The sequence below is a fragment of the Peromyscus maniculatus genome, chromosome 9, assembly GCF_049852395.1.
Source record: "Peromyscus maniculatus bairdii isolate BWxNUB_F1_BW_parent chromosome 9, HU_Pman_BW_mat_3.1, whole genome shotgun sequence".
Lineage (NCBI taxonomy): Eukaryota > Metazoa > Chordata > Mammalia > Rodentia > Cricetidae > Peromyscus > Peromyscus maniculatus.
The window spans coordinates 11075359-11098250 of NC_134860.1; the positions used below are offsets into that span (position 1 = coordinate 11075359).

The 22892-nt window shown below is 41.1% G+C and overlaps 1 protein-coding gene and 1 non-coding gene across 3 annotated transcripts in view; one reads left to right on the top strand and one right to left on the bottom strand.

Annotated features, from left to right (window-relative positions):
• Positions 1–22892, bottom strand: part of Bmpr1a (bone morphogenetic protein receptor type 1A) — a 116533-nt gene that overhangs the window by 4753 nt on the left and 88888 nt on the right. For both annotated transcript variants that reach the window (XM_076544405.1, XM_076544406.1), the window contains exons 6-11: positions 20174–20270; positions 19909–20008; positions 16477–16621; positions 10813–11005; positions 7760–8057; positions 243–418 (exon numbers count right to left, since the gene is read on the bottom strand). In XM_076544405.1, the coding sequence (XP_076400520.1) occupies positions 243–418; positions 7760–8057; positions 10813–11005; positions 16477–16621; positions 19909–20008; positions 20174–20270 (1009 nt within the window). The remainder of the gene's footprint in view (positions 1–242; positions 419–7759; positions 8058–10812; positions 11006–16476; positions 16622–19908; positions 20009–20173; positions 20271–22892) is intronic.
• LOC121832450 (U6 spliceosomal RNA) lies at positions 5803–5911 on the top strand. Its single transcript, XR_006076109.1, has one exon. It is a non-coding gene; the product is annotated as a U6 spliceosomal RNA (small nuclear RNA).

Below are 22892 nucleotides of genomic sequence, written 5' to 3' on the forward strand. Positions count from 1 at the left end.
GAGGCTACTGGAGCCTCTCTAGGCGGGCACCTTTCCCCTTGGATGACCTTAAGGTGTCTTTTCAGTGAGATGTATGTGAGCAGCCAAGCCAACTATGTGTGAGTCTTAGGGTAATTTTAGTGAAACCACAGGATCTGAGGGTGGTCCTGGGAAACCCTGACATAGGTGACATATAAATTAGATAATTACTTCGTAAATGACAGGTCAACAAACATAATCAAGAACACTATTCAAGCTCTTACCTCCTGTAACACACCGACGAGCCATTTCCCAGATGATTAAGCCAAAGCTATAGATGTCAGCCATGATGTAGGGCTGGAAATGGTTTTTATTCAGGCTTTCATCCAGCACTTCGGGAGCCATGTAGCGTTTGGTGCCCACCCTGGTATTCAAGGGGATGTCAACTTCGTTTGTATCACTGAGACAGGAGGAAGACAATGGTCATGTTGAGAGTCAACAATCGTTCCTATCTGTACATTTTTAGAAATGTTTTTCTGTCTAAATGTGTAAATTCCTATATTCTTTGCCATAAATTCTTGGGACCAGATGTATTGGGAAATTTACCACCTTTGTAGACTTTATATGCAGCATATTACATAACATCCCTGTCAGGGTCTGAAACAGTTATTCTGAGCCTTGGTACTATGTCTGCCACAAATCACTAACTCTGACTTTTTCACAAGTACCTTTCTTTCTTTCTTCTTTTTGTTTTTCCCCCCGAGATAGGGTTTCTCTGTGTAGCTTTGTGCCTTTCCTGGAACTCGCTTTGGAGACCAGGCTAGCCTCAAACTCACAGAGATCTGCCTGCCTCTGCCTCCTGAGTGCTGGGATTAAAGGCATGCGCCACCGCCACCACCGCCCGGCCTACAAGTACCTTTCAAGAGCTCGGCCAAGGATCTGTCACCAAGGAAGTTCTGCACTTCTTAAAAGATAACAACTGGTCTAGGGGGTGGCACAGTTGGTACAGCTCTTGTCTGCCTAGTATACAGGAGATCCTGGATCCCATCTCCAACACCACATAAACAAAGCATGGCAATCCATAAACACCACATAAACAAACCAACGAGGTAAAAGCAAGATGATAAGAAATGGTAAACAGCTGGTTCCAGTCTAGCTTGGGCTACATGTGACTGTGTCTTAAGAAAAAGAAGACAATATTTTACATAAGAAAAGGACAGGTAATTCTATCTGAGAAGTGAATATAAAAATAAAAGAGGAATCATTTTTTTGTTACTATTCTTATAAAAGAGCTTAGCATTTTTTCCTCCTTTTTTCAAGACAGGATTTCTCTGTGTAGCCCTGGCTCCTCTGGAGCTCACTCTGTAGACCAGGCTGGCCTCAAACTCAGAGATCCACCTGCTTCAGCCTCCTAAGTGCTGGAATTAAAGATGTACACTACCACTGCTAGGCTATATGCTATATGCTTAAAATACAGAATTATATTTTATTTTTCATGGATCCAATCTACTTAGTTGTAAGTACAGTGATAGCTATATAAATGGTCACTCAATAACAAATGATTTTCTGGGTTTTGAACTGAATTTTAGACTTGAAGGTAAGGTTTTGTTACTTGTGCCCCAGGTCTGGGAAGCCCTGGGCAGTACTTTCCAGTGGAGACCAATACAAAGTATTGTGTTTTGTTATCCAACATCTGTGGTGGTTAATATTTACTGTCATCCTGACTAGATTTGTAAGCAACTAAGAAAGCCCTACAGGTGGGTCTCTGAGGGTGCTTCCAGAAAAGTTTAATGGAGGAAGGACCGACCACCTTGAATTAGGTGACACCATCTCACAGGCTGGGGGGTCCCAGAATGAATAAAAATGGAAAAAGGAGAAAGCAAGGGGACCCCCAATTAGTGTTTAACTTTTTTTACTTTTTGATTATAGGTTAAATGTGAGCAGCTACCTCACATTCCCACCATGAAGTTTTCCCTTTCATAATTGACTATACCCTGAAAACATGAACAAAAGAAATCTTTTGTTCCTTAAAAGTTGTGTTTGTTGGGCTGGCACCACAGCTCAGCCATTAAAGGCTAAAGACAAAAGCTGCCTTGGATATTTTTTGGTCACAGTAACATGAAACATAACATATGAAGCTGGTTCTTAAGGACAGCTCAGTGGGTAAGAACACTTGTTGCCCAAACATGAGGACCTGAGTTCAAATCCCTAGCCACCAAGCTGGGCTGTGCCTACCAGCAACCCCGCTGCTATGGAGGATAGAGAAAGGAGGTCCGCTGGGGCTTCTGGCCACCAGCCTAACTTCAGGTTTAGTGACTCTTTCTCAAGGGACTAACAGAGTGGTAAGAGCAGGATGCCAGAGGTCCTCCTCTGGCTTCTGCATGCACATCAGTATATAACACACAGAAGGAGGGGTGGGGTATCGCTATGATAAACCTGACAGTGTGACTGATAGGCCTCTAGTACTGGCTTATGGGAGGAATGTGGAAGAGTTTAGATCTGTATGCTAGAGAAGCTGTGAATGATGAAAACAGAGCTTACGGGGCCGTTTTGATAGGACTCTAGAAGACCAGAAGGTGAAAGAAATGTAGAAACTGGAAGCTTGGCTCATGACGCTTTAGAGAACAAAGACTCTCCTGAGAACTAAGGCTAGAAGCTAGTTATGTTCTATCTTGGCAAGAATAGGGCTGGAATCTTCCTATGTCTTGAAAAATCATGTGAGGATGAATTAAAAATAATGAATTAAGGGCTGTAGAGATAGCTTATATTTTAAAAGCACCTGATGCTTTTCCAGAGGGCCTAGGTTTAGTACCACCTGTAGCCCCAGCTTCAGGAGATCTGATGCCCTCTTCTGGCTTCTGCAGGAACTGCATGCAGTGGTACATAGCTATCCATGCACACAAAATAGCCATAAAAATAAAAAAATAAAGTCAGTGTGGTGGCACACACTTTAAATCCTAGCACTTGGGAGGCAGAGGCAGGCAGATCTGAGTTTCGAGGCCAGCCTGGTTAACAGAGTCAATTCCAGGACAGCCAAGTCTACACAGAAAAACCCTAACTTGAAAAAAATAATGGACTAAGATTTTTTTATTTTTTTAAAGATCTAGTTTATTTGTGTTCATGTGTGTGTGTGCTATGTGAGTGCAGGTATCTGCAGATGGCAAAGAGGCAGTGGATGCCCTGGAGCTGGAGTTAGAGGTGACTGTGGGCCTCTCCTCCAGTGCTGGAAACAGCAGCAGCATTCTTAACTAACCCCAAGGACTAAGCTGTCTGGTGGAGGAAGCTTGAAGACAGCACGACACCCCAGCTGTGGCATGGGTCACTCTTTCTTTCCCTGGTCAGGGAGCAGGAGGGCACATGTGTGGAGGTCAGAAGACAAGTGCAGGAGTCATTTCTTTCCTTCACCATTTGGGTTCCAGGGATAAAATTGTCAGGCTTGGCGGCAAGTGCCTTTACCCATTCAGCCATCTCTCTGGACTCTGCTTATTTTTTAAAGGAGTATAAAACTATTGAGCACTGTTCACCATTATACACAATAAAGTTAACAATACAAAGTTAGACAACATTCCAATACTTAAAATTATTTTCCTGGCTTCTGCTGAACCAATACAAACACAAAAAAGGTAGAATGTATATAAAAAGAATGAGTTTAAGTTTAAAAAAAAAAAAAAAAAAAAAAAAAAAAAAAGGCATGCAGGTCAATAATTTACACTATAATAAAAATTTTGCTCACTCATTTATGGCAGCCAAGTCCTAAACTGCCAAGGTGCCTAATCATATGATTACATTTCCATGAACTGTCTTCACTATTCCACAAATCATAACCTTTTAGTACACTGATATGAACTTTCATGTAAAGAACTGGCTCACTTAAGTCTTGCTTCGGTTAATTAAAACCAGTCTAGCTTCTGTGAGTCAGGGAGCCACTGACAGTGATTAAATTTTGTCTTTCAGGGATTGTATAATTAAAAAATAAATTATTGCATATATGACATAACATATTTATGAATATACTATATATAATATACATTTATGAATTTAAAATTTCCCAACCCTGTAGCTGAAAGTTTTCCTGTGTCCTGCCTGGCCTGTGGTCGGACAAATCTCTTTCTCTTGCCGGTCCCACAGCCGCTCAAACCCAAGTAAACACACAGAGGCTAATATTAATTAAAACTGCTTGGCCATTAGCTCAGGCAAACTATTGACTACCTCTTACACTTAAACTCAGCCTATTTCTGTTAATCTATATGTCGCCATGTGTTCCGTGGCTTTACCTGTGTGCCATTACATGCTGCTCCGTGGGCTACAGGCTGGCATCTCCTTACTCACCTTTCCTCTTCCCAGAATTCTCATCTGCTTATCTCATCTATACTTCCTGCCTGGCTACTGGCCAATCAGTGTTTTATTAAACCAGTGTACAAAGCATTATCCCACAGCACAACCCAAACTTGCAATTAACTATTAACTACAGAATCATCTATTTAATTAGAAAAGTATGGCTTCAGGAAAATTTTTTATTTAACCCTGCTCCAAAATGATCCTACAGAAAAGAATTTTCCCAGTTTGAGTTGCCAAGGCTCAGTCAGGCCAAGTACGACTATGGCAGAATGGGGCCAGGCTAAGTGATGAGAAAGCAGAGGAATTCATTTGAATCACCATGTGGCTCAGCAGGCCTAACCAGATGCAAAAGTTATATGGCCATGGAGGCTTTATCAAGGTTCTTCAAAAGAATGCTGCAGCAGTGTTGAATTCCTAGAAGAAGAGATCTAGGAAGTTGGAGATACTAGGCCTATGAATGTCCACTGAAGAAAAGCTGCAAGCATGAAACAGAACCAGTCTAAGAGAGAGGCTACATTTACTGCAGGCAGCAAGACAAGATGGATGGGGATACCCAGGTTCACGGGCGCCCAGATGACGCCACCACAAATGTCAGGCACCAGCTCTGAGCTGCAGGCCAAGTGCATGTTCTGGTTCCAGTCAAGCAAGGAAGGTCTAGCTTCCTTGCTACGTTTGTATTCTTTCCTTTTGGAATGGAGATGTTTATTCTGTGACACAGTATACTGGAAATGTCTACCTTAATTTTGATCTCATAAGGGCTCACAGTTAAGGGATTGCTCCAAGGGTGAGAACTCTGACCTTGAGCTTTTGTTATTGTTGCTGCTCTGTTTATATGATTTTGCTGGTTTTTTGGGAGACAAGCTCTCTCTGTTATGTGCCTCTGCCTTCCGAGTGCTGGGATTAGAAGTGTGTGCCATCACAACTTGCACTGAACCTTGGCTTTGAGCAACTTTAGAACTGTTAAGACTTTAGGGACTCTTACAGAGAGCTAAATCCATTTTGCATGACTACCATGAGGTAAATCCTGAACGTTGATAATCAAGGGTGGAATATTATGGACTAAATATCACGCGTTTGGGTATCAAGTTGGTAAGAAGCAGCTCTGTGATGCTTATCTGTCTATGTGAATGGACTTGGGATCTTACACTGAAGACACACAACTCTGGTGTATGTGTCTTTGAGGATATTCCCAGAGGTTTCAATAAGGAGGGATGACCCAACCTGGATGTGGGCAGCACCAGCTAGAGCCCAGACTGAATAAAAAGGGGAAAATTCAAAGCAAGTCAAGTATCAGTTTTTTGACTGCATGCGATGTCACAAGCCACTTTAGGTCCCCATCACCACGCTCTCCTGCCACAATGGACTGACTGGACCCTTCAACCATGAACTACATCAAACCTTCTCTTCCTTTAGTTGCTTTTTGTCAGGTAACTAGGAAGAACTAACACAGCATCTGACGAATACTGAAGCCAACAAATACCACACTGATCACGAACACTGTTGGCGGTGCTTGCTTTGGCAGCACATAAGCTAAAACTGCAGTGACAGAGAAGATTACCAGATTACCATGGCCCCTGCACAAAGATGACAAATTTGTGAAGCATTAAAAAAGAAAAAGAAAAGATCAGGCGGTGGTGGCGCACACCTTTACTCCCAGCACTCAGGAGGCAGAGGTGGGCAGATCTCTGTGAGTTCTGGGTCAGCCTGGTTCACATAGAGTTCCAGACCAGCCAGGGTGATAGAGTGAGTCCCTGCCTCAAAACAAGCCCCATTTATTATTATTTATATGCATGTATGTGCGCCTGCATGAGTTTATGTGTATCAAATGAGTGCAGGTGTCCATGGAAGCCAGATCCCCTGATCTGGGTGCTAGGAACCAAACTCAGGTCCCTGCAAGAATAGTTAGTGCTCTTAACTGCTAAGTCATCTCTTCAGTCCTTCAAGTACTATTTTTATTTTGTGGCCTTAAATGAATTCTGAAATGTGAAATGACGACTCCATTCTTAGACTACATTATAACTGCTTCAACAGTTACCTGATTTTTTGAGACAGGGTTTCTCTGTGAACTCTAGCTGTTGTAGAGCTTGCTCTGTAGCCTGCCTCTGCCTCCCAAGTGCTGTGATTAAAGACATGTGCCTCCACTGCCTAGCTCCTGAAATTTTTATAATTCTAATTGTTTTGGAAAATTAACAATATCAAAAGAAACTAATTATCTCCCCATATTTGCAGGAGTATAAATTCATATACTATACTGTTCTGAAGCAGTACTATACAATATGCCACAAGTTAGTATGTGGAAACTCCTCTAGGAGGCTCCCTTCTCTAGAAATCCATTATGAAGAAAATACTAATCCAAGTGCTCAAAAGTAGAATAATGTTCATGATAACTGGCCTTCCTTCCTTTCTTTCTTTTTCTTTCCCCAACAGGGTATTTCTGAGTAGCCCTGGCTGTCCTTGAACTCAGAACTCAGAGATCTGCCTGCATCTGCCTCCAGAGTGCTGGGATTAAAGGTGTGTGCCACCACCCAGTTTCACAAATCTTTTTGAATACAGATGAACTGAAGCAAACTTAATGCCGAATATTTGGGTCACATGCTGTGGGATGTTCTGTTTGTCCTGTGGGAGCCCTTCTTGGGTTCTTTGTGGCGTTACCCAGCAGGTCCGTATAGAGGATGATTAGGACCATGGGCCTGAGTGCAGGTGTTTGAGATGGTCTGCACTTGGCTGTGCTGGGGGATGGTCTGTATGTCAAGTTGCTCTGATTGGTTAATAAATAAAACCTGATCGGCCGTGGCTAGGCAGGAAAGATAGGCGGGACTAACAGAGAGGAGAAATAAAAGGACAGAAAGGCAGAAGGAGACGCTGCAGCCGCCGCCATGACCAGAGACAGTGCAGCCGCCGCCATGACCAGCAGCATGTGAAGACGCCAGTAAGCCACCAGCCACATGGCAAGGTATAGATGTATGGAAATGGATCAATTTAAGATAAAAGCACAGTTAGCAAGATAAGGACAGTTAGCAGGAAGCCTGCCACGGCCATGCAGTTTGTAAGCAAAATAAGTCTCTGTTTTTACTTGGTTGGGTCTGATAGGCTGTGGGACTGGCGGGTGACAGAGATTTGTCCTGACTGTGGGCAAGGCGGAAAACTCTAGCTACAGTCACAAGTCACTTATATGTAACATGGACTATCTGAAAAAAGAGCAAGTACAGGTAAACTGAAATAAAAGCATGAAAACCAGGAAATCAATAATTATGTAGAGGCTGGAGATGTGATTTGGTAGCAGTGTGTGCTTAGTATACATAGGATCCTGGGTTCATTCCCAAATAATGCCCAGAAAAGTACAGTGAAATGCAGCTTTGTGAAAAGAAAACAAACACAAACAAAAGACCCCAAAGCAACCCTGAGTATAAACACCCACCAGATGCCAAAATAATTCCCAAATGTTGAACAAAAAGTCATCTACCTGTTGAATTTAACAGCCAGGCCCAGGTCAGCAATACAGCAACTTCCATTCTTCTTAATAAGGATGTTTTTGCTCTTCAGGTCTCGGTGAGCAATTGCAGGCTTTCCTTGGGTACCATAAATTTCTGTGTGGAGGTGGCACAGACCACAGGCAGCAGAATAAGCTAACTTGAGTAGGGCTCTGGTGTCTAATGTGGCACATTTCAGGAAGTCATAGAGAGATCCATTTTCATGGTAATCAGTAATCAAATACAGCTGAGTCCAGGAGCCAGTGCCTTTAATGTCTGCAGCTATAAAACCTGTTCAGTTAATAAGTTTGAAAGGTTAGCTGTCAGCAGAGGTGCGAGGCAGTTACAGACGCACATTCAGGATACTGGAAATGAACTACTTACCCTGTACAGACAGTACTCTCCTAATTTGACACACAGAATGTTTTGACTGTGTAACCAAAAAAATCATTTCATATGTCACTACGTATTGTAGTGTCACTACAGTTGTACAGTAAATTTTTGTGTGTGTTGTGTTTGTGGAGGAGGAAGTCAGGTGGGTGTCAGGTCCCCTAGAGCTGCAATTACAGGCAGTCATGAGCTTCTTAATGTGGGTGCTGGGAACTGAACTCGGGTCCTCTGTAAGAACAGCATGCACTCCAGCCACTGAGCCATCTCTCTCCAGTCCAAATTCAGAGTATTTTTAAAAACAGGGTTTGCTATGTAGTCCAGGTGACATTCAAACTTGTGATCATCCTGACTCAGCCTCCTAAGTGCTGAGATTACATGCCTGTGCCAACACATACAGCTAATTTGTGATAATCCTAACATTAATCACAAGGGATAATGATGGAGGAGGAGGAGGAGGAGGAGGAGGAGGAGGAGGAGGAGGAGAAGTCACGTATTACATAGTAGCCCACAAGTGCAATTCCCCACGACTTTCTCCTGAAACGGCTTTCCCCAGGAGTGACAGCCCTGCTTGTGATCCCAGTGTCAGGAGGAGGAGGAGGACTGCACAGGCTGAGCTCGCTGCCAAGGCTACAGAGTGAGACTGAGTCTAAAGAAAACAAAACAAAACCCCACCCCTGAACACCCAAAATCAAAGTTCTTAATTTCAGGTTGAAAAACAGATACTTTAAGTTACATGGGAAACAGGATCTTTGTAGGTGGAATTGTATTTATATGAAGCCATGAACATACAACATAGACTGGGTTCAAATTAGCCGACGAGTGTCCTGTATGATGGAAATGTGGTCACAACACACATAGAAGATATGAAACATAGAAAGGGGGGTTGTCTGTTGTGGAATATTAATCAAAGATGTGTTACATTCTCTTATGCTGTGGAACATTTGTTTAATGATGCAATGATGTGTTGCATTCTCTTATGTTGCTTGCATTTGTTTAACTCTGTGAAGCTGTGTTACTTTGCCTGTCTAAAGCACCTGATGCTCTAATAAAGAGCTGGACAGCCAATAGAAAGGTAGGAGAAAGGACAGGCGGGGATGGTGGGCAGAGAATAAATAAGAGGAGAAATTTGGGAAGAGAGGATAGAGGAGCAAGAAAAATGAGGAGAGGAGGACATCGGGGGCCAGCCACCCACCTACAGAGCAAGCCATGGAGTATAAAGTAAAGAAAGATATATAGAATAGAGAAAGATGCAAGCCCAGAGGCAAAAGATAGACAGGATAATTGAAGTTAAGAAAAGCTGGCTAGAAACAAGCCAAGCTAGGGCCGGGTGTTCAGAAGAATAAGCCTTCATGTATTGATTTGGGAGCTGGGCAGCAGGCCCGCTGCCAAGGAGTAAAAAACAACCCACAACAGTTGTCTGTACGTCAAAGAACACTCAAGACTGGCACAGTCAGGAAGAAACCCCAGAGAAGGAATGGTCCTGCCAACAGCTTAATTGTAAAATTCTGGATCCTAAAATTAAGGGGGATAATCGGTTGTTTTCCTTCTGTGTGTGGGTGTATACATGTGTATACACGTGAGTGCAAGCGCCTTTGGAGGTCAGGGGACAGCCTTAGGTGGTGTTCCTCTGCTGTCTTATTGGCCCAGAACTTCAACAGGTAGGCTAGGCTAGTTGGCCAGAGTGCTCCAGGGATCCACCTGTGTCCACCTTCCATACCTCACCATCACTGTGAGCTTGCCCTCTATCACACTTAGCTCTTCATGTGTAAGGCTTATTAGGCAACTCCTTCAACAAGAGCCACCTCCCCACTCTGCTTCTGCTGTTTTCCTGTTTTCTTTTTGGGGGGTGGTTTTAGAGACAGGGTTTCTTGGTGTAGCACTGGCTGTCCAGAAATTCACTCTGGAGACCAGGCTGGCCTTGAACTCAAGAAATCCATCTGCCTCAGCCTGGGATTAAAGGCTTGGGCCATCACACCCGGCCATATTTCTGATGTTTTAAGCCACTCAGTTCATGGTAATTTTTTACAGGAGCAGTAGGAAATGAGCATAAATGTCTGTGCTTGGCAACAGGCAATGGACTTTACAAAGTAAGAGATAGTGCAATAGGAGCTGAAAAACTCAGGAAAACGAGGTCCATTTATACACTCTACTGATCAGGTAACTACATTATTTCACTACTGTATAAATGAGGTAAGGAAGTGAGAGGAAGACATGGGGGCAGAAAATACAACGAAGCCACACACGGGGTTCTTCTGCTCACAAAAGCTAAAGGCAGATGCAGTTAAAGTTACACTAGAAAGGGGTTGGAGATTTAGCTCAGTGATAGAGCGCTTGAAGGCCCTGAGTTCAGTCCTCAGCTCCGGGGGTGGAGAGTGGGGGTTACCCTAGAAAAAGTACTGAAGTTCTCTACAAAAGACTTGGCTTCCATTACTATGTACGTTCAATGAACTAGCTTTACTATCCTTTTGAAACCCAATGCTATTTAGAGTAATAAAAAGCTTGCTTGGCATTCAGGATTGTGTTCTAGTTCACTATGAACTCTGCTGGATTTCTTTTACCTACACAAACATTAGAATCCACACGCACATTGCAGGCTCTCCCCGACCCAAACACCCTTGCCAGAATGAGGAACTAAACTAAAGCAAAGGACACTCACCAAGTATATTTTCATGACGCATTAACACCGTCTGGTAGATTTCTGTTTCTCTAAACCAGCTAGCTTCTTCAGTGGTAAAAAATACTTTGACTGCCACTTTTTCGCCACGCCATTTACCCATCCATACTTCTCCATAACGGCCTTTACCAACCTGCCGAACCATCTGAATCTGTTTGGCAATTGTCCGCTGAACCTATACAGGAAAGAAGAAGTACAGTTTTGAGCTCTTTATAAAAAGAATCTATTAAGGCTGACTAAACTGTGATAGGTCATCCCATTAAAAAGGCTGGCATGTCCAAATAGCTCCAATGCAAATATATTAACTCCAATGTTTAAATTTATAGTACTTAAAAGCAGCAATGAATAATGAATACTGAAATCACACACAGCCACCCTTGAGAAGTCTCCTTCCCCACAGACTTGGGATTTGGTTACTTAATTTCTCTTGGGCAACAGAATAGCAAATGTGTGACCAGTAGACTTCACAGATGCTTGTGTACCACAACCTGTCCTTTCTTTTCTGCTCCTGGGAACCCTGCCTCCCACAGACAGAAGTGCTATGTCAACTGTCAATCCTATATACAAGCTCTATTGCTTATCAGTAGCTGAGCAAGTCCAGAAATAAAACTTCCCAACAGACTCATAGTCATGAGAAATAATAAATATTTTTGTCTTCCAGCCACTGAGTTTAGGGTAAGTTACTATACAAACTATAAATAATTAAACCCTTACCTGAGTCTAGATGATCAGTCCTAGATGATCTGACCCAGCCCCAGTTTTCACTATTTACCTACACTTCCCTTACTCCAACTTTCCTTTTTTTAAATTCAATTTTTTTTCCATACAGCATATTTTGCTCATTCTTTCCCCTCCCCAAATTCCTCCCAGATCCTTTTTGGTTGGAAGTGGGACTATGTGTCTAATTCCCCTTCTCAGTGCTGGGATTTTGTCTTGTTTGAAGCTGTGCATGTTACCATAGTTTATGAGTTCATATGTGTATTGGTCCTGTTGTGTCTGGAAGATACTATGTCCTTGGAGTCATGCACCATTTCTGAATCTTTTGAATGCGAGGGTGATCTGGTTATGACATCTATCGGTCCGTTGATTGCTAGGGTTGACTCAGCTGATCTGGATGACCAGGCAGGTATTCCCTTCCCCTCTCAACACTACATGTGGATCTCTCTCAAAACGTCCCCAGATAGAGGAGGAATGGTCTTCAGTGAAGGTTATAGAAATAGCTTTGCTCTCCTGCTAGAACCTCCAAACAAATCCTCAAGCTCCATTCTAACTTTTTGCTATTAATTAATCAATTAAGTGTACAGAAGAGGGTGCCAGATCTCACTACAGGTGGTTGTGAGCCACCATGTGGTTGCTGGGAACTGAACTCAGGACCTCTGGAAGAGCAGTCAGTGCTCTTAACCTCTGAGCCATCTCTCCAGCCCCTTGTTTGTTTGTTCTTCAAGACAGGGTTCTCTGTGTAACAGCCCTGGCTTTGCTGGAACTCACTATGTAGACCAGGCTGGCCTCAAACTCAGAGATCTGCCTGCCTCTGCCTCCCCAGTGCTTATAATTCACTCAGTTATTCCTCTTAGAGGCTCTTGCTGCAGGCCCAATTTTCTATATAGTGCTGTTTGTCTTACTTTATCATCTTTACTCTCTCTCTCACTCACTCACTCTCTCACTGGCTATACCGGTCCGAATTACAATTTTGTCTTTTTATACACCTTCGCTTGAATTCTATTCCTGGCTCATAGGCCATAGGTAGAAGTTGGGAATAATACCTGAAGTACATATATACTGTGTCTTTCATTTTCAGACTACTAGTAATTTTAAATGAAAAAGAACATGATGTTCTGGCTGGAAGTGTGTATCTGAGGCTGGAGCTATGCAAAGCTGAAATGGTTTACATCATAAATCACTTAGCATAGACTCTTTCTGTAATATTTTAAAGTCAGGATTATTCAAGTATAATTTATATATAAAATAAGTGTACATTTTGAAAACTGAGCAGTAAATACTGATAAATGCCTAGTCATCTAATTACCAAAATCTCATTTAAGACTTAGGAATGTTTCCTCCTTTCGTGATGAACTCCTTCTGGCTGTGCTGGCATTCTTTACCTGTTTTGTTCCTGGAGTATTACCTTTTCTGAGTCATGTAAATAGACATACTATTTACAGTTTTCTATATCTGGCTTTTTTTCCCCTCAGCATAAAGTGTCTTTGAAATTCATCTCTGTTGTTACTGATTTGTTTCTCCATACTGATGAGTGTGTTATTTGTTTATCCATTTGCCAACTTGGTGGGCTTTTAGGCTATTTCTAATTTACTTCTTAGACTATATTTGCTATGAACAGTCACCTTTAGGTCTTTTGTGTAAACACACTTTTAATTTCTCTAGGCCAAAAAGCAGAAATGTTTTACTGTATACACCCTCAGCATGTGGGAGGCAGAGGCAAGCACATCTCTGAGTTTGAGGCTAAAACAAAGTATATACTTAACTTGTTAGTAAACTCTCAACTATTTTTCAAAATGCCTTATCATTTTGCATTTAATCAGCTATGTACAAAATTTCAAGATAATCTATATCCCAGCACTACCCTGGTCAATTTAACCTGCACATTAACAAACACACATTGCAGATGTGTTTGTGTATCTGTCATTCTTTTTTTTTTTTTAAAGATTTATTTATTTATTACGTATACAACGTTCTGCCTACATGTATGCCTGCCGCCCAGAAGAGGGCACCAGATCTCATTATTGATGGTTGTGAGCCACTATGTGGTTGCTGGGAATTTAACTCAGGACCTCTGGAAGAGTAGTCGGTGCTCTTAACCTCTGAGCCATCTCTCCAGCCCCTGTCATTCTTAATCTTAGGGAAGTATCTGTTCAAATCTTTGGTCCACTGAAAAAAATTTGAGCTGTCTTGTTATGGAGCTGTTCAAGTTCTTTGTATAGTCTGTATATTTATCAGATCTATTTAGTCCCTGATTCATCTTTTGATTCTCATCCTTTTTTGTTGTTGCTGTTTTTGGTTTTTGGAACAGGGTTTCCTATGCAGCCCTGGCTGTCCGTGAACTCACAATGATTAGTTTAAAAAATTCTTTCGGAGGTTTTTCTAGTTTAACTTTTATATTTATATCTACCCTCCATTTCAACTTAATTTTGTATACTGAGTGAGGTACAGGAACACATTCACTTTGTAGCAAATGGACACCTGAGGTTTTCTTCTCTGCATCATTTGTTTAACAAACAAGTTATTCAACACTGAAATACTTCAGTACTTTAAACAAATAATGGCCTCATGTAACCTTTTATAACAAAATCTTTTAAAAATCATTGAGGGCACCTGGTGGTGGTGCTGCAAGCCAGCACTCAGGAGACAGAGGCAGGTGGATCTTTGTGAGTTCAAGGCCAGCCTGGTCTACAGAGGGAGTTCCAGGACAGCCAGGACTACACAGAGAAACCCCATCTCAAAAAGCCAAAATAATAAAAATAAATGAAAATAAAAAAAAAATCAATGATCAGTGGCACAATCTTTGATCCCAGTACTCCCAGGCATAGGCAAGCTGATCTCTCTGAATTCATGATCAGCCAGGTCTACATAGACAGCGCCTCCAATAACAACAAACAGTAAAATCAACTGATTGGGTCGGAGAGATGTCTCACTGGTTAAGAGCACTGGCTGCTCTTCTAAAGGGTTTGGGTTCAATTCCCAGCACCTAAGGGTAGCTCACAACAATCTGTAACTCTAACTTCAGGGGATCAGACACCCTCTTTTGGCCTCTTTGAGTACCAGGCACATAAATGGTTCACAGATATACATGCAGGCAAAAACACCCATGCACATACACTCTTGTATACGTGTCCCTTTCTAGGCTGTGCTCTGTCCCACCAAATATACTATACTAACTAGCGCAGCTCTAAAAGTAAGTTCAGAAGCCATGTGGTTAGTCCTGCATTCTTTTCTAACAACTCAGCTCATCTAGTCCTCTGCATTTTTATAATTCTGTTCATCCATTTCTGTAAAAGTTTACTCTGATTTCTATTTGGACTGAAATGAAACAACCTTTCAGTGTGAGGCAACCTGACATCCTAGTTGTGCTGCCTTCAGTTCATAAAAGGCTATATACCTCCATCTACTTAGGTCTTAAGAATATTTAAGAATTAATATTTAATTCACCAATTCTCCTACTGGAATAAATGCTTCATCCATAAACAGGCTATATACCTCTATCTATTTAGGTCTTAAGAATATTTAAGAATTAATATTTAATTTCAATGATTCTCCTACTGGAATAAATGCTTCATCCTGTTCCAAATCATGGTTCTAACAACCTCTGCTTGAGATACTCTTACAGTAATTTCTTTAAAAAAGTAGAAAACAATGTACTTTAAAAATTCTTAAGAATAAGTAACATTAATAATTAGTATTTCAACAATAATTTCCAATGTACAAATTTTGCAATGATTATTTCAAAAATATTTCATGCTTCTTGATATATTTTAAATGATATTTTTTTTTTCCCACCGAGACAGGGTTTCTCTGTGTAGCTTTGCGCCTTTCTTGGAACTCCCTCTGTAGACCAGGCTGGCCTTGAACTCACAGAGATCCACCTGCTGCTGCCTCCCAAGTGCTGGGATTAAAAGCATGTGCCACCACCGCCCGGCTATGATACTATTTCTTAACTTTCAGTTTCCAGACATGTTGCCAGTATATATAAAATCAGTAAAACTGAAATAATGACTTTGTATTCTGCAAACTGACAAGCATTGGTTGTAACAGGCCTGCATGTACCAATCTTGGGATTTTTTTCCATAATCACACTATCTGCATACAAAGATACCTCTACTCTCACCTTTCCAATTCTACCACAGATTACTTTAGACAAATTTTTAAATTGTCGTTAAGTATTTACTTTTAATTAATGCTATCAAATAGTTAAAAAAAACTACCTGAAAATGTAGCATTGTGATTACAAGGGTTCCCTCAGAATGCTGTTCTCCATCCACCCATCCACCCGAATTATCTGTAACCCTTTTTAGACCTAAATGTTATACTTCTCTCAGCCAATTAGTTTAGCCTTAAAGATACAAGTAACCTTACACTCGTTTCTTTGTTTAGTTGGTTACTAAAATACTTACAACACCTAGCTGAGGATGGTAGCTCATGCCTGTAACCACAGCATTTAGGAAACAGAAGCAGAGGCAGAAGGATCTCAAGTTCAAGGGTAGCTTGAATTCTACAAGACAACCTTGTCTCAAACACCAAGTGCTGAGGATGTAGTTTAGTAGTAGAATGTTTGCCTGGCATCCCCAAGGTTCTTAGCTCAATCTCCAGCACCAAAGTGGAAGGGGGAGCGGGGAGCTTAGAGCAAATTATGTAGCTACCTTGCACTTACACAGGACTTCATATCCTAACCTTTTATTATTCTAACCTTTTTATGTAAGTATTACTTTTTTCTTACTATGGCTTTATCTTGCTTATCCTATTTTCCTTGGTTCACATTTCTTATTTTTAACCAATTTCATCTTTCATTACTACATGAAAAAATGTGTCTATTGTTTCCTAATCTGCAGTAACTAAGATGCCCACTTATCAGTGACATCACATCTGTATCAATACACCATTTACATTTACAGTTGTAAAAGGCTTTTAGCTTACCAATAAAGGTAGTCCAGATCCGCTACCAGAGCTTTGTGACTGGTCAATCAGGTCTTTCAATGATTCTCCTACCGGAATAAATGCTTCATCCTGTTCCAAATCACGGTTGTAACGACCTCTGCTTGAGATGCTCTTACAGTAATGTCTTTAAGAAAGTAGAAAACAACCTACATTAAAATGGGAACACTGTGACACTGAGCCTCAAGACTTGCCACACCATCATTCCTTCAGGCAGAATCATAGCCTAATCAATCTTCAGCACATGAAAAAATTCTGTTATAGTCCACTAGAAATGGAGTTTATGAGGTAGAATGCTGTGTGCCCCACTAACATGAAGAGATGGCCAGGCAGTGTTGGCATACGCCTTTAATGCCAGCACTCGGGAGGCAGAGCCAGGCAGATCTCTGTGAGTTCAAGGCCAGCCTGGTCTACAGAGAGAGAGAGAGATCCAAGACAGGCACCAAAACTACACAGAGAAACCCTGTCTCGAAAAACTAAAAAATAACAAAACAAACAAACAAAACACATGAAGAGATGGCCACAGTCTATTAGCAAGTGAACACACACACACACACACACACACAGCGCAGCAGAGTGTGGCGGCATACATCAATAACCCTGCATTTGGGGGGCAGAAGAAATGGGAGATTAAGGCAGCTTGGGCTACAGAACCAAGCCTGGACTATGAAGCGAGCCTTGTCTCAAAAATACCAACACATTCACACATACCTGCCCCTCCCCCGCCCCAGGGGACAGATGAGGTAGCACTAGGGAGTCAGGCAAGAGGATCCTGAACTCAAGGCCAGCCTGGGCTATGTGGTAAGACTCTATTCCCAAATCAAAGGTAAACAAAACCCCCAAATGCCCCACATGTAACATGGCATCACAGCTGTAAAAAGTATTTCAATTACAAATTTTGACAATGTCTTTAAAAAATATGAAAGGGCCGGGCGGTGGTGGTGCACGCCTTTAATCCCAGCACTCGGGAGGCAGAGCCAGGCGGATCTCTGTGAGTTCGAGGCCAGCCTGGGCTACAAGTGAGTCCCAGGAAAGGCGCAAAGCTACACAGAGAAACCCTGTCTCGGGGGGAAAAAAAAAAGAAAAAAAAGTATGAAAGGATACTCAGCATAGAAAGTTACTTATCACTTATATGTACAAATACACACACTCTTAAAACTACAACTTTTATCTTTGTGCTAAAACTGTATATGCCCTTAATCCCAGCACTGGAGAGGTATGGGCAGGTTGAGCTCAATGAGTTCAAGGCCAGCCAGGTCTACATAGCAAGTTCTAGGACAGCCAAGCCTATAATCTGCCCTTTCCCAGCTGCATTTAAATTTTTCTCTTTGGTGTTAGAAAGACCGTTAAGATCATGGGCTGCTCTTCCAGAGGACCTGGGTTTAAATCTCAGCAGTCACTTGGTGGCTAACAACCCTTTTGGCCTCCAAGGACACTGCACACATGTGGTACACAGATGTACACGAAGGCAGAACACCCATACATATAAAACAAAAATAAAAAAAATTTAGAAAAAAAATTACAAATTTTCTCTTTAGCACTAATTTTGAACAATATGATTATCATGTGCTTTGTATTTTTCTTCATATTTGGTATCTTTAAGAGTTTACTAAACTTTTTAGATGAACGAGTTTCTGGTTTTCATTTAAACTTGAAAAGTCCCTGGTCACTATTTCTTAAACATTTTTCTTCCTGTCCCTTCCTCTCAACTGGGGATTCTGACTATAACTGTACTGGATCATGTCCCACACAACATTCTTTCAGAGCTGAGGAAACAACATGTAAAGCACTTGCCAGGCAAGTGTGAGGACCCAAGTTCAAATCCTCAGAAACCATACAAAGTTGGGCGATGCAGTATCTGTATGTGATTCCAGTGTCCCGACATGGAGATGGGAGGCAGAGACAGAAGAATCCCAGGAGTCTCACTGGCCAGCTAGCCTGCTGTGTCCAGCACTGAACAAGAGAGACTGCATCCAATAAGGGGCTAGGGTTTTGACACAGTGTTTGAAAAACTACAGTGTAGAGTGACTGGAAAAAGTTAACTGATGTCTACCTATGGCATGCACACACGCGCGCGCACGCAGTCTTGTTTCATTTCATCTGGCCATATGGCAGACGAAAATACCTCAAATTTTGTAATTTTCATATTATACTTCATATTCTGTGTTTGTTTGTTTGTTTTCTTGACAGGGTTTCTCTGTGTAACAGCTCTGGCTGTCCTGGAACTCAGAGATCTGCCTGCCTCTGCCTTCTGAGTGCTGGGATTAAACGAGTGTGTCACCACATCAAGCAAAGAATATTCTTGTTATTTTCTTTTTTAAAAGAGTCATAGAGCTGAGAATGAAGGGGTGCATCTTTAATTTTAACACTTGAAAGGCAAAGGCAGGTGGATCTCCATGAGTTCCAGACCAACCTAGTCTACACAGCAAGTTCAAAGCCAGCCATCATGAGACTATTTCAAAAAACAAAAACTCCAGAAAGCCACGCATATTTCTTTAAAAATTGTATCTATTTTTGTCTCTTCTTTGCTGAACTACACTTTTTGATTTGTAGCTCTTTTTAGAGTGTAAAGCTATCACTTGCAGTAAATATTAGCTGCCAATAGTTCTCATCTGCTCCATCTCCCACCCTCCTGTAGGTTTCTTTGCTACACACTTCTGTTTTTATGCAGCTAACGCTACCTTTACATTGTATTTACTACTTCCTTGCTTGCTTTCAAGCTGAGGTAGACTCAGAAAGATTTTCCAAACTATGCATATGAATATATAGTTCTAGTGTAATCTGGTTCAAATTTATTTCAGTGTAGGGAATAGTCCCAATTTAATTTTTTCTATATAGCAACCTAGTATCAAATCTACTGGCTGAATTATCGTTTCCTCTTTCAACACATTTTATTCATACCACATTGCTGCAGCTAGAACGCAAGCCCTTCTGTGTGTTAGGCAAGTGCTCTACCACTGAGCTACACCCCAGCCCCCTTCCTCCAGATTCTTAAATTTGAAAGCTTCATCATACTGTAAAATTCTTTATATACAGATTTATTTCTGGGATTACAAACCTGTTTCACAGATAATTCCCCAAATTTTTAAATAAGACAGTTACGTTATCTAGGAATCTGGTTTAAAAATTCAGACATAACAAAGCTCACTATTCTACAAACAAGAAAGCCATGAGTATCCTTGAACATAAAAGAATGAAGTAGTATCCAAAAAAATTAATTCAAGTTCATCTTTCCTTCTAGGGAAGTCATAACACAGTTGAAAAGCTGTAACCAGAGAATATAAATTAATGATTCTGAATTGCATACAACAGTCAGTGTTTTTTACCTGTTAGCTTAGAAATAAAACAAAGAAAAAACGATTGCCAATATACAATAATTAACAAGGTATTTTATATAAAACAGTATGTTCTTACTTGTAACAAAAGCAGCTGGAGAAGATGATCATAGCGATTATACAGACAGCCATGGAAGTGAGCACAACCAGCCATCGGATGCTGCCATCAAAGAACGGACCTGAGAATGGAAGTCAGCAATGAAGCAAGTATAGTATTTTTCTGCTGCATCTTACAAAGGGGGAGAGAACGGCTTACAACACTAAGTTCTGGGTAGCTCCGTTATTGTTAAAAACAAAGACAAGAAGTCAGGAGGACCATGCCAGACTTCTCTGGGCTGACCTACCTATAACCACAGGGGGCAGTGTAGGCTGCAGATACTGGTTGCACAGATTGGTCCGACAACATTCTATTGTTCTGCGTAGCTGTGCTTTTGGTGAATCCTTCAAGAAAAGTAAAGGTAAAATTAAAGGACTTGACATATTAAATTTGAGTATGGATAGTTTAATATTGGTAAATATAATTTATAATTCACTCAGAGAAAAGAATCTCCAAACCTTACATTAAAAAAAAAAAAAAATTAGCCAGGCATGGTGGCTCATACCCTTAATTCCAGCACTTGGGAACTCGGAAGGCAGAAGGCAGAGGCAGGTGAATCTCTGTGAGTTTGGGGCCAGCCTGGTCTACACATCGAGTTCCAGGACTGTCAGGGCTGTTACACAGAGAAACCCTGTCTTGAAAAGCAAAATAACAACAAAAATATTACTGAAAATTTAATTTTTTGTGTGTGAAAATAAGATTGTGAGACAATTTTCCTTAAGATCATATAGGTGGATAAGGATACTAGATTATAAATTATAGGGGAACAAAGAATTTTAGTAATTTTTACCTTTAAAAAAATGTGGGAATGTTTAAATTACCATTCAGCTAGCTGCTTTTAGTTTTAAAAAGTAATTACCTGCTAGAAAACATAGTATTTTATTGGAATCATAAACTTGTCTGAAAAATACAATCACATTAGTAATAAGATTTAGGTGAGATTAAGATCCGACTACAAAGCAGGGGGTATTCTCATCAATTTGGGGTAGGGTGCTGGCTAAGGGAGGTGGTTATGGACACCAACCAGGTAGAAAGTATGCCCTAAACATCGGAAAACAAGTGCAAAGGCTTCAGTCATGGAAGCAGATGTCAGGGATTACGTGTTGACATTCCAGTGCTGTCCAGGTGAAATGCCACTCTGAACCAATAGGAATAGAAAGAGCCTGTCCATTATTACGAAGGTAGCAAGAATGTAAGCAGAAATTAACTATGTTATTCTTAAATATCAGATGGTCAGAAGGGAAATGCCTCAGTATAATCAGGTGTTACTTTTAAAAAGGTGACCAAGAGTCTATGGCTTGAAATCCCATCTGGGAAGACAGTCAACAACATTCAGAAATTTTCAAAAAAAAAAAAAAATATGTATATATTTTTTAGAAATTTCCAAATGAATAAATTCTACATTTCAACTGATTTTAAGATAATTTTTCCTTTGAAGTTATCATAAAGAGAAAAGAGATATGATAGGGTTTATACTGCAAACTTTGAAATGATCCCGTATCTAGAGAAAATTAGCGTGAAGGAAAGAATGACTGTATAACTGAAGATGAATCAATGAAGTGCCAAGCACTGAGTCCCCGGAATGTGGAAGGAGGACAGCTTTGCAGAAGATAAAGTGACTGTAAACAAAGACAGACATCTTTGGCAATCCTGGGAGAAAGATCTCTAAACCATGGACTATTGCCCACTAATCACACATAATGGAAGATGAAGACCAATCTTCAATTCCTCTTTTGTCTCTGTCTTCTCTGTCAAGGATGACTACCAGAAGAAAAGCAGACTGCACCAACGTTCCAAAGCCATGAAGGCACAGCTTCTAACTGGGGAGCGAGGAAGAGGGGACACTTCCAAGTGTGAACTGCAAGGACAGGTCTACCTTGTGAGATTCTGCACAGTGAGTGGGAAACTAGACAGCCACATACCCTATGACTTCATTTAAAGGAAACAGAGTTTTCCCAACAGACAGAAGGCAGCATGGTATAATAAAAATAAGAAAGAAAGAATCAGCATAAACTCTACCTAGCTTTGTAGTTACTCACTTTATAACCTTAAGTAGCTAACTTCTCTTTAGTTTCCTCTGGAAATCACTGGATTAAACAGTTTTGCCTTACAGAAGAATAACCATGAGGCAACAAGAAGGAATGTACCAAATTCGTTACAAACTAAATGTAAGTAGAAAATATTCAATAAATTGATTTCTTCTTCCTCTGGTGAGTGTGACATGAATTCCAGGCGAGAGTCTTGACTAAGCCAAAAAAACCCCTTGGGCAGCCAGCCCTTCAAGAGCTGATGAGCTGACACCACAAATAAGCAACCAGCAGCAGACATGTGTAAGAACCATCCTTCTTACACAGGTTACAACAAAAAAAGGCAGTATCTAGCTTTCGGAATGCGGGACACATCTTTGTCTTCCTACACTCCTCCCCATTCCCCATTTCCACCCAACTCCCTTTACTATTTGTAGACTAAGGTAGGGAATAAAAATCTTAGAGGAGTGAAAGGGAGGGGAGCCTGGAGATATGCCTCAGCAGTGAAGACCACTGGATGCTCTTCCAGAACTCAGGTTCGATTCCTAGTACCCACATGGTTGTTCACAACCGTCTGTAACTCCAGTTCCAGAGGATCTGACACCCTCTTCTGGCCACATTGGGTACCAGGCATGTATACAGTGCACAGACATACATGCAGGCAAAACACCTATACACATAAAAAATAAATAAAGTAATTAAAATCCCAGAGAATAATTTATTTGACAGCTATAAAAAGGAAGAGTCTGGCTTAAGTAAACGCTGTATGTTTGGGCAGAAGAGAGTACTCAGAATGCACTGAAGCTGAGTCAAGGAACAGGGTGAGGGTTCTGAAGACAATTCCTCACACGAATGACAAGAACAAGGGCAACAGAACCATCCTAGTAGAGTGAGGTAGCAAGAACATGAAGTATGTAGTAATTAATCATTTACACGTGC